The sequence below is a fragment of the Gossypium hirsutum genome, chromosome D12 (assembly GCF_007990345.1).
Source record: "Gossypium hirsutum isolate 1008001.06 chromosome D12, Gossypium_hirsutum_v2.1, whole genome shotgun sequence".
Taxonomy (NCBI): domain Eukaryota; kingdom Viridiplantae; phylum Streptophyta; class Magnoliopsida; order Malvales; family Malvaceae; genus Gossypium; species Gossypium hirsutum.
In genome coordinates, this window is record NC_053448.1 from 55716933 (window position 1) to 55730267 (window position 13335).

At 32.0% G+C, this 13335-nt stretch overlaps 3 protein-coding genes across 13 annotated transcripts; 1 reads left to right on the forward strand and 2 right to left on the reverse strand.

Moving 5' to 3' along the window:
* Positions 1–67: 67 nt before the first annotated feature.
* Positions 68–1636, reverse strand: LOC107946850 (pentatricopeptide repeat-containing protein At4g25270, chloroplastic-like). Its single transcript, NM_001327521.1, is given in 1 exon segment — positions 68–1636. A coding segment is annotated over 1 exon segment (1569 nt).
* A 507-nt stretch (positions 1637–2143) lies between these two features.
* Positions 2144–6045, reverse strand: LOC107946852 (probable UMP-CMP kinase 2). Of its 10 annotated transcripts, none has more exons than XM_016881341.2 (9): positions 5440–6045; positions 5228–5281; positions 4559–4613; positions 3729–3846; positions 3486–3642; positions 3165–3245; positions 2979–3086; positions 2807–2872; positions 2144–2408 (listed from the first exon to the last, which is right to left on the reverse strand). In XM_016881341.2, the coding sequence occupies exons 1-9, from the start codon at positions 5494–5496 to the stop codon at positions 2397–2399; spliced, it is 708 nt and encodes a 235-aa protein (XP_016736830.1). In that variant the 5' UTR covers positions 5497–6045; the 3' UTR covers positions 2144–2396. The 10 variants fall into 10 exon arrangements, 6 of the variants coding, with proteins under 6 accessions (XP_016736830.1, XP_040963195.1, XP_016736829.1 ...); XM_041107261.1 differs by having other exon boundaries at positions 2144–2411; positions 5440–6044; XM_016881340.2 differs by having other exon boundaries at positions 2144–2411; positions 2798–2872; positions 5440–6018.
* A 3693-nt stretch (positions 6046–9738) lies between these two features.
* On the forward strand, positions 9739–13226 carry LOC107946855 (uncharacterized). Of its 2 annotated transcripts, none has more exons than XR_001697015.2 (2): positions 9739–10197; positions 12937–13226. XR_001697015.2 is itself a non-coding variant. In XM_016881343.2 (2 exons), the coding sequence occupies exons 1-2, from the start codon at positions 9984–9986 to the stop codon at positions 13067–13069; spliced, it is 369 nt and encodes a 122-aa protein (XP_016736832.1). In that variant the 5' UTR covers positions 9809–9983; the 3' UTR covers positions 13070–13226. The 2 variants fall into 2 exon arrangements, 1 of the variants encoding a protein (XP_016736832.1); XM_016881343.2 differs by having other exon boundaries at positions 9809–10197; positions 12915–13226.
* Positions 13227–13335: the final 109 nt, after the last annotated feature.

Genomic DNA, 13335 nt, shown 5'->3' on the forward strand with positions numbered 1-13335 from the left:
TACCAATCAAATTTCTTGAGGTGAGCTTTCCACCTTTAACTATTTACCACTAGCAGACAAGTCTATACTATAATCCTCTATCCAACATCAATTTTCTAACTCTTTCCGCATCCTCCACCCTCCCTGCATTGCTATATATCTTCATCAATAACTCAAAATTATGTTGGTTATCCGGCTCCAGCTCGAAAAGTTTTTGACCTGCAATCTCTCCTATTTGTATGTTTCCATGAACCGAACAGGCATACAGCATTGCTCCCCACACGGTTGGCCCTGCCTCAAACTCCATTCTCTCCACTATCATGTTGAAAGCCTCATCTATCAGCCCTGCTCTCCCGTAAAGATTTATCATGCAAGCGTAGTGCTCCATTCTTGGATCAATCCCGTACTTCTTTCTCATCAACCAAAACAACCGCTCTCCGTCCTTAACCAAACCTAAATGAGCACAAGCCGATAGTATTGCTACAAACGTGATGCTATCAGGTGAAGTACAGCTCCTCACCATCTGTTCGAAGTACAACAGAGCTTCTGGGTTTTTACTATGACCAGAGATTATTGAATTCCATGACACAATATCCCGCTCGGGCATTCGTTGAAACAACCAACTTGCTCCATCTAACTTGCCAAGATTAGAATACACAACGATCATAGCATTAACGACAGATGTATTCCACTCAATTCCTCGCCGGAGAACCCATCCGTGTATCTGTGCCGCAGTCTTCAATGAACAAAAACTAGACAGAATAGTGGATATAGTAACAGAGTCAGGCTCAAATCCCTCTTGAATCATCCCACGGAATACCTGCAAAGCCCCAGCCAATAACCCGTGACGAATATAACCCGTCAACATGGAATTCCAAGAAATGTTATCCTTACAAGCAATGCTATCAAAAACCCGCCTAGCCTTAACTATGTCTCCACATTTTGCGTACATATCAATAAGAGCATTAAGCACAAACACGTCATTTCCAAAACCCTTACGCACCACATCGCGGTGAACAGCCTGCCCAACATGAATCGACCCAATTCCCGCGCAAGCCTTCAATGCGCGAGGAAATGTGAATCGATCAGGTTCAACACCCTCTTCCTCCATTTGAAAGTAAAGGGCTAAGGCATCTTCATATTGTCCCAGTTCTGCGTATCCCGAGATAAGAGAATTCCAGGGAAAAGCGTACTCGTTTCGTTTAGACATTTGATCAAACACTTGATGGGCACTTTCCATGCGTCCAGCCGTAGCATACAGCCTTAACAGTTTGGAAGAGATGCCCGTGTTTTTACGCAATAAGTTCTGGGGAACAAGACGATGAATTGCGATGCCGTGGTCGATGGATTTTAGTTGGTAACATGTTTCTAACAGAGAAGAGAATATCTCTGAATCTATTATTATGCCTTTTTTGACAGAGGCTTCGAGGTCTTTAACGATAGAGTCTACGGCTTGGAGTTTAGTTTGGGGGAAGGGTTTGTTGTTGATAAAGAGTGGGGTTGGCGAGGATCTTGGGAATGGGAGGGCAGGGGCAGTGTTTTTATTATGCTCAAACTGTCTTCGCTTTTGCTTCTGGTTCTTCTTGCCTTTAGAAGAGCAGTGAAAATGGAGAGTCAATGGTATAGTGTGTGGCTGCAGTTGTAAAAGAGCAACCATTTTCAGAGAACGAAGACCGTTATTGGCAACACCCAAAGTCCCGATAAGAATTTTTACGCATGCAGTGGTTTTTAAAGTCTTTATTTACAATTTGGACCCTGAATTATACATTTTCTTTATATTGGTACTTAAACTTTGTTTTGTCCACTTTCACAATTGAACCATCATTTTCATCCCAATTTACCCAAAAAAAAACAAAGTTGGCAATAAAAACATGACTTACGTCCACGTTAATAACTTTTAGAGTAAAATAGGAGGAAAATTATAATTCAGGTACTAAAGTGGAAAACGAAAAGTTTACATTCCAACGTGAAAAAACAACTACATTTCAAGAGCCTCTTGAAATCATGAATAAAGCCATTTTTAAATCGTAGAACAACTTTGAAAACCTAATTGAGATAGACTACCGCAAGAGGGGGTTTGATTTATTCTGCACTTGAAAGCTTCAATAAGTATTGAAGCTCATATATTTATTTGCATGTTATTTAAGTAAACTGAGCTTTAAGGTAGCAATCGTTCAAACTATCATGTATATATGAAAGTAATGAAAAGCATCTGTTTTCAAGACATTATTTTAGTACATCATGGGCACCCTCCTTTTTTTACCTCAACCAGATTTACATCCTTCTTTTCTTTTCATTTCCTCATCTTGCTAGAAACTTTTGAAGGTCCTGTGACCCTCAGCTGGCCTTGACTTTGCCCTAAAAACAAGGTAAAAAGGATACTCCTGTTTTTGTGATGCTCTTGTTTCACAAGAATCTTACCCAACAGTCTGCTGCAACAAAAAATAAAATCAAATAAGAAATCAACAAATCATTTCAAAACCCAAACCTATGTACTGCATATTGGTATAGACATTACAATTGCTGGAGGACACTAATGTTGTTCTTGCGACTATTCTCCCTCTAGCTCATATCTATCACTACCACCAGGGCAGAAATGTTCCAGTTCCACCGGGTATTTAAAGGGATGGCCTTTTCTATTGTTACAAGTAATTATATATTCAATAAAGTTCACAAGAAGCATGATCTTGTTCTAGATAAGAAACATAACAAAAATGCCAAAAAGGTTCAATAAAAACAATGCAGTAGTCATGTTTTCTGATTCAAAATGTAACAAAAAAAAACAGCAAAGCTGGATAGAAAGGATCATTGCACTCACAGAACATACCTCAAACGCGGCAAAGATTGGACGAACTTGTTCAAATATTTCATCTTCTGTTCCTATTGCCTTGATCTGCAAGTATTTGCTTCATTTACTATAACCAATATGCTATGTAAGCTGCCACAAATTAGAAAGGGAAAAACATAAAGCCCCAAAGGAGACAATTTTATATATCTACCGTATAGAGCTTTCCTTTCTCAGAGTAGTAGTTAATAACTGGAAGACTCAATGCCTGAAAAACTGTAAGACGTTTTTTGATTGTTTCTAAGTTGTCATCAACTCGACCCTGCAATAAGAAAACATCATACTTCAAAAAACAGGTTTAATGTGATTCAAATTAAGCCAAAAAGTTATCAACATGTACCTCATTACGATTCAGCACACGTTTCACCATTTCTTCTTCTGGGCAATCAAAGAAAAGTACAACATTTGGCTCTACACCAATCTGAGATTGCCATTCAGAAAGCTATATTAATGATAAAAAGGTCTTTTCTTCAAATATTCACACATATGTCATCACTTTTACAGAGAGTTTTTTCAACCCAACAAGCAAACAACTTTAGGAAACACATAATTAACAGCTTTGGAAGGCAAATAGTCAAATTTATTTACAGTTCTCACACACACACACACACACACACAAAAAACCCATTAGGGGAAAAACGAAGGGAAAAAAAAAGCTCACAATTTGTTCAAATGATACTCGGTTCTCCTCAGTACGTGGGAAGCCATCAATGAGAAATTTGTGATTGTCACTTAATTCCATCTCCTTTTGTATCAGTTTGACTGTCACCTGTGACGGGACAATTTTTCCTTCTTTAATTGTGTTAAGAATCATGGCACTGGAATCAAAGATATATCATTAGAGGATAAGGATTGCTTAGTCACTTGGCAATATGATTTGTAAACAATGATGAGAAATCATTACCCATCTGCACTCTTAGAAGCTATTTCCCTTCTCAACAAATCTCCTGCACTCAAATGTGCGAATCCAAATGTCTCAACTATCTTTATACACTGAGTCCCTTTTCCACTACCAGGGCCACCTGAAAATTGAAAGGCAGGTGGAAAACTCTGAATAAATGTAAGCTCCAGATGAAAAGTTTACTAAACAAAAGATGTCTATTTGAACACTTCAAAAAAGCAGTATCGCACATACTGTATCAAAGCCTGGTGTCACAAATGGTTTCCATGTGAAAGTAGGGTGCAAAAATCTGTCCAAACATTTATACAGGATATAGTTTTTGACATCACCGTTCCCTTTAATGCAATAAAAGATAAATGTTGATCTATCAAAAGATTTACAGCAGTGGTATATCAATAAATAACCTCAAGTATCATTTGCATACTAACCATACAATAAATGGCAAGTGACATCTAATATAATTAACCAAATAATACAATTATATTGTGAACTATGTAACCCATGATGTTTTGCTGCACTCAGAAAGCCAAAAGATTCAAGTTGGGTCAGAAGCAACCATTCCTTTGGTTAGGCAAAAAATCAAGCATGCTGGATGTGCAATTTGCATCTTTAATTTTGTTTTCTTCTTGAAAATAGAATTTAAAATATAAATATATCAAAAAAAGAGAAATGAACTTAAGGAGAAAATAAGGTTTAAAATTGTGCAAAACTTCCCAAGCTCAAAGAATTCCAAAGCCAACACAAAGCATAGCAAATAAGTGTGATTTTGCATGATACCATATAAAGTAAGAACGGAGCATTACTCATTCATGCTAGCAATGCGCAAGATTTACCTAGGACAAAAGTTATGAATGGAGTTTTCTCTTTGGGGGCTATTACACCTTTTGCCTGCATGCAGATAATGATGAACAAAAAAAAAAAAACTCATTTTAAGAATATATCACGGAATATTTACTGTGCTGTAAGCAAGTAAGCATCAAAAAATTAACAAAACCAACAAAAGTAAAAAGAATTAAAATGTAAATGAATTTGAAACAGACAAAACTTATCTGACAAACAATCACAGTAGCACAAGGATTAACATGAAATAAGTGAATAAGTCGAAATCCTGGGGCTATAGGATCAATATACTAAATCCTAAATTATTCATACCAAACCAAAGGTGGTCAAATTGATACATGACTGATAACAGGATACATTTTAAATGCTTTGGCACCATCTCCATCTAACATATTTATGTTGAATTGATCTGTCCAAACTCAAACAAGGTGTCTCAAAGTAAGTTGCAAAATTAACTAGAATCTACATTTTCCCTCCTAGGCAATACCCACATAAGAAAAGGAAAGTAAAAATAACAGCACACTCTTAAAAGTCAACCCATAAACGAGGGCCTTTTTTTGGGCGAAGAATCAGTCAGTTTTGAAGATTCAATCTGTCCAAGTCTAACACAAGTCCAAATGCAACAAGAAATGTTCTTCATTTTGACAATTGGATTACAATACCTGTTGGGCGATCCCTGTTGTTAATGATTCCCAAGTGTTGAGCCTAGACGCTGTCTATAAAACAGAAACAAGAAAACGAGTGCTAAAAGTGATGAATAACAGAAAAAGTAAACTAAAAAGAAGAGAAGAACAGAAGAGAGATAAATGAAGACCCTTTTTTTTATTAATTTGCATTGATTTTCAATTGAGAAGAGGTAGAAGAGAATCGGAACCTGGGCAAGAAAGGAGGATGAGATGGAGGAAGAAAGCAAAGCCACGCGCCTCCACATCTCTGTCAGACTTGGTCTTCGTCTTTAGTTGCTATTTCTCTCTTATTCGTTGTTTATTCAGGTATAATAAAAGTTTTGAGGAATGAAGATGAGGTGGGGTTTGGGGGGTTGTTACTGCTATGGAGACATTATGTCGAACAAATAACGTGCACCATGTGAGATGTGTCGTGCGGAGGAACGCTAAGCGGCGAGGCAGCAATTGTAGTAATGAGAGAGTGAATAGTGCAGTGTGTTGTCTTGATATGGGGGCCTGGCGAACGAATCAAATTCCCCTTGTTTGTTTGAAAATTGATTGATGCCTCACTCCCTCCCTCGTTTCTTTTTCGAGGAAGAATGATTTGAGATTTCGGGATTCGTCTTCTAACTAACAACTTGACTCATTCTTAGATCATAATATGAATATAATTATGAATAGAAATTACGCAAATAAGATGCTATTTTATTCCTACAACGTCTAATATTTGATCACGAAACGGAACTAACTACTTTATCAAAACTGGAATTACCCACCAAACCCAATAATCAACGCAAGCAACACAAGAATCGAGTGTTTTATATGTTACGATATTTGATTTGTAAATTAATGTAGGTAAATGCGTCTAAACAAGCATTTCAATCTTTAACAAAAAATTGATAAAAAAACAATAATTTACTAGAAAATTGTTGGAAATTTTATAATTTTTAGAAATTTTGAAATATATTATCGATTGGTAAGGTAGAGAGTTGAATCATAAAATTACGGTTTTATATTCTACTCCATGAGGCTTTTACAACTGTATATCATATGCTCAAAATAGTTGAGTGATGAATGAGAAATTAATACTCAAAGTAAGTTACTTGTGAGTATTTGTTGAGGAAAAGAGAAGTTTAGATCCCACATTGGTTAAATATAAGTGTAAGATTTGTCTATATATGAAAACCCACTTGAAAAATGATTTAATGATTAAATTTGAAATCTTGCCTCGCACCCAAGATGGGGGTGCAAATCTAAATCCATTGGGATTGGGGACACTTATACGACATGAAATGTTGGGCTCAAAATGAGCCTACGAATATTTTAGCCCAACACAAAATTTATTTTTTTTCTCAACAAATATACATAATTTATTTTAAAAGTACATATATCTTGATTTTATTTGATTCCAATGAATTTGATTTGATTTTATTCAAATTAATTTTAAATGCTCATTAAATGTAAATTTTGTATCTTTATTCATGGAATTTTTCAAAATTCCACCATATTGAATGTCTATAAAAGCTTAAAGAATTCTTCAGAATTTTTTACACACACAACAAATTTATTTTACTCTTGAAAATTCTTCTCTTTTTTCCTCTCCATATTTTCCAACGTTGCAGTGATACAATAAAGTAAGGTCTGTTTGTTGATCACTGCAGAAGTGTTATTGCTTCGATTATCTTGTTGTTGTATCCTAAGAGATAGTCGACCAACGTTTCTCCAAGTATCATAAGAGCAGTCAAATCTATCTTAAGGAAACTATGTAAAACATGTCTTAATATCTAGTAAAACTCAATTATTTTATTCGATTTCTGGTTTTCAATCTTATTTATTTAATTGATTTTTCATATTTGATATTTTAAATATAAATATTTATTTTATTTTTATATAAATATTTATTTATATTTATATTTATATTTATATTTATATTTATATTTATATTTGTTCGCTAACGTGTTTTGTCCAACAATCTTAAGACAGATTTTATTATTTTACAATTCTCTAATTTTAGACAAACTAGACACCAAGACGAAAAGAAAAAAAAATTGTTGTATTTTATTTGAGAATAAAAAATTAAAATTGAATAAAATTTGTTTCAGGATTTATTCCCGTCGTTTAATATATTTTATTCTATTTTGATTTTGTTTCCAATTCAGAATTAAAATTAAATAATTCTATTTGGGAATTTATTCATGACGCTTAACAGATTTTATTCCATTTTGATTTTGTTTTCGAATGAGAATTAAAAATTAAATAAAATTTATTTTGAAATTTATTCCCGCCATTTAACAGATTTTATTTGATTTTGATTTTGTTTCTCATTTGAAAAAAGTAAAAATTCTCGTTTAAAAACAAAATCAAAATGGAATAAAATCGGTTAAACAACGAAAATAAATTCCTAAATAGATTTTATTTAATTTTAATTCTCGTTTGGAAACAAAATCAAAAAGGAAAAAAATCTATTAAACGGTATGAATAAATTCCAAAACAGATTTTATTCAATTTTAATTTTTTATTCTCAAATAAAATACAACAATTTTTTTCTTTTCGCCTTGGTCTCTCATTCATCTCGGATTAAAGAATTGTAAAATAATAAAATATGTCTTAAAATTGTTGGACAAAATACGTTAATGAACAAATATAAATATAAATAAACAAATATTTATATTTATATTTAAAATATTATATATGAAAATTAATTAAATAAATAAGATTATAAAAACTAAAAATCAAATAAAATAATGGAATTGAATTAGAGAACTCATTCCATCCAAATTGTAAGTGAAAATATCGCTACAAAATATTTTTTTCCTGAGCTTGTCTATGCATCATTCTAGTTTACAACAATTCAAAGAGTGCAACATACAAATTGTTCAGTTCAAGTAAAAACATTGTACTTTGAAAATTATATTTCTTAATTGTTTTGCATACGAAAGGGAAATAATTATTCTCAAAAAAAATTCTAGAGACAACCTTCGGTGAATGTAGGGGTATGCATTCAGTTGGTATGGTTTTTTATATCGAAAATCGAATAAATAGAATTATTCATGTAAAATTGTAAATCGAATATTTTTAATTCGATTTAATTTGGTTTTTAAGTTTTTTTTTTATGTTGTTTGAGTTGGACAAAAAATATTTTCTAATTGAGGTACGTATTTTATTTCCTTTAAATTTCTTTTCACATAATTGGCTTCTTTCTTCCACTTTAATTTTAGTCCTTTTAGATTTTTTATGGTATCCCTTCTGTTTCTTTAGAATTTTTATCGTATCACTTTTAAATTATTTTTTAGGGAAAAAGTCATAGAATAGATGACTTGAACTGAGCATTTGAAACCATGATTTCAAATAATAATAAAAAATTGATAAAGCTCGAAGTTTTTCAAATCAAATATTGATTTTAAACTTGGATTTTAACTCAAGCCAAAATTTTTAGCTTTTGGAAAATATTTTTTAATGAATTTATATTTTTATCCCCTCATTAAATATTTTATTTTATAACTTTATGTTTAAAATAGATATTTTATATTCTCATAAGCAATTTTTGACAATAACGGTAAATACTATTAAAAAAACACCTTTTCATGGTATTTTTTAACCTTAATGTGTTTAGCTTTTAAGTTTTTTATATTGATAAAATGAATATCATAAAAAAATTATCATTTCAAATTGGGTTTTAAATTTAATTGGGTATTGAGTTGTAAAGTTTTAATGGGTTTCGGCTTTTAAGAATATTAAATTTTAATGTATATTTAAGCTTAAGATTTAAATTTGGATTTAAGTATATAAATAAGTTATGGTCTTATGGGTTTAATAGCTAAAATTTTAATCGATTTATTAGATTTAAAAATATAAAAACAGAAAATCAATCGAATAAACTAATTAAACTGAACTTTAAAATCGGTTAAATAAAAAAACTGAAAAAAAATCGAATTTTCATTTCAGTTCACTTTAATTTTTTAAATTTTAAAAAAAAATGTACACCCTAAGTGAATGTAGCTAATGCCTTTTTTTTTTTTGTATGAATCACCTTCTTTAATATATGAAAATTTTTGTTTTTGTTTTATTTTTGGTGAAAACAAAACGAAGTTATTACATAAGCCTAATCAAATCTAAAGGAGTTTCTTCAATTAACTGAACAGTCTCATTCTTGTCAAAAGTCATCTTAATAATATAATCTGCTTCTAAATTGTTTTTGCTTCTTTCTTTTGGCATGAGTAGACATGAAAATTAAGGTTTCTAAAAGAAGAAACGTTGATCTCATTACTCAAGTTAGACCTACCCATGGGTTGAGCCACCGGGTCCGACTCGAAGGCCTGCTCGAAAATTGAGAGGATTTGAAAAAAAATATATGCCGAAAAATGGGCTTGTGCAAAAAAAAAGACCCGTTTAGAAAACGGGTCAAGCCTTGGGTAAGACATTTTTGGTCCAAGCTCGGCCCAGCCCGAATTCACAAAAGGATAAAAAAAATGTTTTTTTTTTTGTTTTAGTATTATTTTCTTGTTATTTTCTCCCTATTTTACTACCATTTTACTATTATATTACTACTATTTTATTGTTATTGTTTTTTTTTTTAAATTGCAACTGAGATATAATAAAAGAGCCAAATAGGCTTAGTAGTCCAGTTAAGCAGACCTAAAACAAAACTAATAAAAATAGAACAGGCCTCCAACGTATTGGCCCATAATTCAAAAAAATAAACTGAAAAAAGAAATGACCCTAATAAAATAAGAAAATACAAATAAAGAAAATAATGCTTCTAGAAATCTCAGTTGATCAGAAACAGCTGGCCTCCATTATCTTTTCATTTCCCATCACCGATCCAGCCATTAATAGTAGCAGATTTCCCCAAATCTTTTTGCCGTTTGCTACTCCTTCCAACAGTCACCTCTTTGCTCTTAATCTTAATATCTTGGATTTATCCTCTCCGCTGCTTGTTGGACGGTATTCGGAATCGCCCCAGCCAGGTAATGTTCTTCTCCCTTCTTTAAAGCTTCTATTGCAACCAAATGGGCAAAAATATTATCAGTTCTCGGAATATAACAAAAACAGATACTATTAAAATTGGTTTTAATCTCTTGAATATCTTTGATGATTGCTCCGATGACCGATCTGTCTTGTTCTGAACTTTGACACTTTTTGATAATCATTTTCGAATCTCCCATTATTTGTAAATCTTTAAGCCCCATAGATCTTCCTAACTCTAAAGCTTGTAACCCTGCATGTGCTTCTGCCGCGAATGGAGTTGCAATGTTGGTATGGATATTGTATAACATTTGTTTTATTGTTAAATTTGTTATTATTTTAGAGGCATTTGCTTGTTAAGTTATATCTAGTTTACTGTTATTTAAGTATACATATTTTTTAAAATTTATTTTCAATTTGTTGAAAAATATTTATTTTAATGTTTTTAGTATTTTTTATATAATATATATTTAAAAAATAAATAAAAATATAAAAAAATACCTACGGACTGAGTTCAAATTTTAGTATTTTTATCCAGACCGGGCTTTGACAAAATTTTAAACCTATTTTTTAGCCGGACCTAAACCTAACGAACATACCTAAATTTTTTATTGAGCCCTTCCCGAATCCAAACTCGCAATAACCACCTCTAACTCAAGCCAGGCCTTACAAAATTATTGCAATAGTGAGCTGGTTTTATTTATAAAAATCATTTTGAATCAAATTCACAATTAAAAAATAAATACAGAGGAGCAGTGACTTTTGAATTTGTTGGTCGGATTTTCATCCTTAATTCTATCTTCTTGGCTCATTCCTAAAAAATAAATAATAAAGAATTTTTTTTGCAAATTATTACACTCGATTGGTTAAGGACTACATATAATTAAGAATCATTTTTTGAAAAAGACAAAATTATCACTTCATCATAGATGTAGTCAGACAATCTTTACATATAAATAATGATGTAATCTGCACAAACCAATTTTGAATCCTTTCGTTCCTCGTCAAAACACTATCCATACCCTTGTTTAAAGAAAAGTGTTGAGCAGGGAGGTAGGCAAAAATGGAAGTCTATTAAAATTTTTAAAATTTTAAATTAGTTACACTTTAATTCATTTAAAAATGATAAAAATTTAATTTAATTCTTTAAAATTATAAATATATAAAATATTAAAATAATAAAAATCTCAAAGGTTAATTAAGGATTATAAATATATATTAAAAGAATTCTCTTTCATTCCCATTATTACGTGCATGCATCGATTCATTAGGTTGTCTGTGACCATTTTTTTGTTTAAAGGAAGCAAGGTATATAATTATTATTTTTATTAATTATTCCATATAACATAAATAAGTAGAATTCTTTAGAAGTTGAGATATCTATAATGTAATATAAATATTGGTGGTACCATATGAACTTCAAATGAGAAAGAGGGAAAGTAGGATCAAATTCTTTCATTATTACACCAATAAACCTTATTATTTACGAGCATGGACAAACAATGGTTATCTACAGAAAATACAAACATCATTATGATTTTACAATTGCAGAAATCCCAGAGATATAAAATAAATAGTAAGATAAGAAATAATAATGCAGTCCTCCTCCTGAATTAAACTAAAACATGGTAAACCAACCTAATGAATGTTATATTAGGACAAAACATTGAGTTTTAGGTGTGCCATAAAGATAGGATAATTATTTGGTTCATTCAGCTTTTTATTGCATAACCTAAGAAAAAGCTTGTGCACACTGAATTAATGAAATATAATGCAAGTTTTATTACATTAACCACTTTCCACACATTTCTTACATTCTTTATGCTAATAAAACATGGTAAATTGGACAAAGAATATAATAAAAGAAAGGCAGGATGGGTAGGTAGAGGAGGATAAACTGTGAACTCATTAGAGAGAGGGATAAAAACAGATAATCAATTATTTAATACATGTGGGTCGGACCAGGAGTGCTTGATTCCCCTTTGCATGGATGAATGATATTGATCACCAATATTCCATGTTCAAACAAATATTGCAACCTTCTTCACTGAACAAACAGTTGGCTCTCGTTCTTATAAACGAAACAGAAACTTAACCTGAAATCCTGCATGGATGCAACCCGCAAGAATGATGATGAGAAGTGAAAAACACCCATTTGATTATAGGGAGTTTACATGCTAGAAAGTATGATTAAGATGATGATGATGAAGAAACCAGAGAAAAGTATAAATAGGGATAGGTAAAGGGGGGGGGGAGGTAAAGCTTTTGAGGTGAGTGGGCGAGGCCTGAAATATGATTTGCCGTGCAACAGCACCACTGCTGTGCTGTAGAGTTGAGGAAGCTTAGTGTAGACGTATGTAGAAAGGCTAATCTTAGATTCCCGCATGCACACGCATGTGCACGTTACTCTTTTACTCATGACTCAAATTGTGGGGGGCATTCTTTTGTTTTGATATTCCCACTATATCCACAAATTAAGAAAAAGAAAACACAGACAGTGAAAAGTAATATTGGCTTCTTAATTTTCATGTTTTGCTGAAAAAATCCACTTAAGTTTACAAATTGTGTTGCCGATGACCTTAAAGATACATGCACTCTGTTCAATGCCAATGGTATTTATATGTGATTCACATGATTATAACTAAGCATACCATAATTCATATATATATATATTTTTGTTGATTATATATAACTAATCATTTCAAGGGGGCTTTTTAAGAGAAAAAGAAAATTGTATACAGGTTAGTTGGCAGTGGGCACGCCGGTGACAAAGGGGAGGTGGACGTTACAATCTTGGCGTGGAAGAGAGTGGGTCCAATTGTAACTGACAGGACAGGACAGAACAGAACAGAACAGTACAGGAGATGGCGTTAAGAATAAGCATTTTATTTCTAAGGATTGAACAGAACAGTCCAATTGTTTTCTTTCTAAGGATTGCCTCTCCTCAGCTCCCCTATTTTTGTCTTAATTTGCATGTATGCATGAATGTCAATGTTATCCCAATCCAACCAAGTTTAGAGTTGTAGCACAACCTCACCCGTACTATTTTAATATATATATATATGTATAACACGATATCACATCATCTATAAACATCCACAACCAATAAAATAAAATAAAAAATCATAAATGAACGTGCC

Excerpts from the sequence above, each read along its gene's own strand:
- LOC107946855 (XM_016881343.2), top strand. The coding sequence starts at position 9,984 with ATGCTTCTAGAAATCTCAGTTGATCAGAAACAGCTGGCCTCCATTATC. Across the intron at positions 10,198-12,914 it reads TTCGGAATCGCCCCAGCCAG|AGAAAAAGAAAATTGTATAC; the intron begins GTAATGTTCTTC and ends GGGCTTTTTAAG.
- LOC107946852 (XM_016881337.2), bottom strand. The coding sequence starts at position 5,496 with ATGTGGAGGCGCGTGGCTTTGCTTTCTTCCTCCATCTCATCCTCCTTT. Across the intron at positions 5,282-5,439 it reads CATCCTCCTTTCTTGCCCAG|ACAGCGTCTAGGCTCAACAC; the intron begins GTTCCGATTCTC and ends TCTGTTTTATAG. Across the intron at positions 3,267-3,485 it reads GAGTATCATTTGAACAAATT|CTTTCTGAATGGCAATCTCA; the intron begins GTGAGCTTTTTT and ends TCATTAATATAG.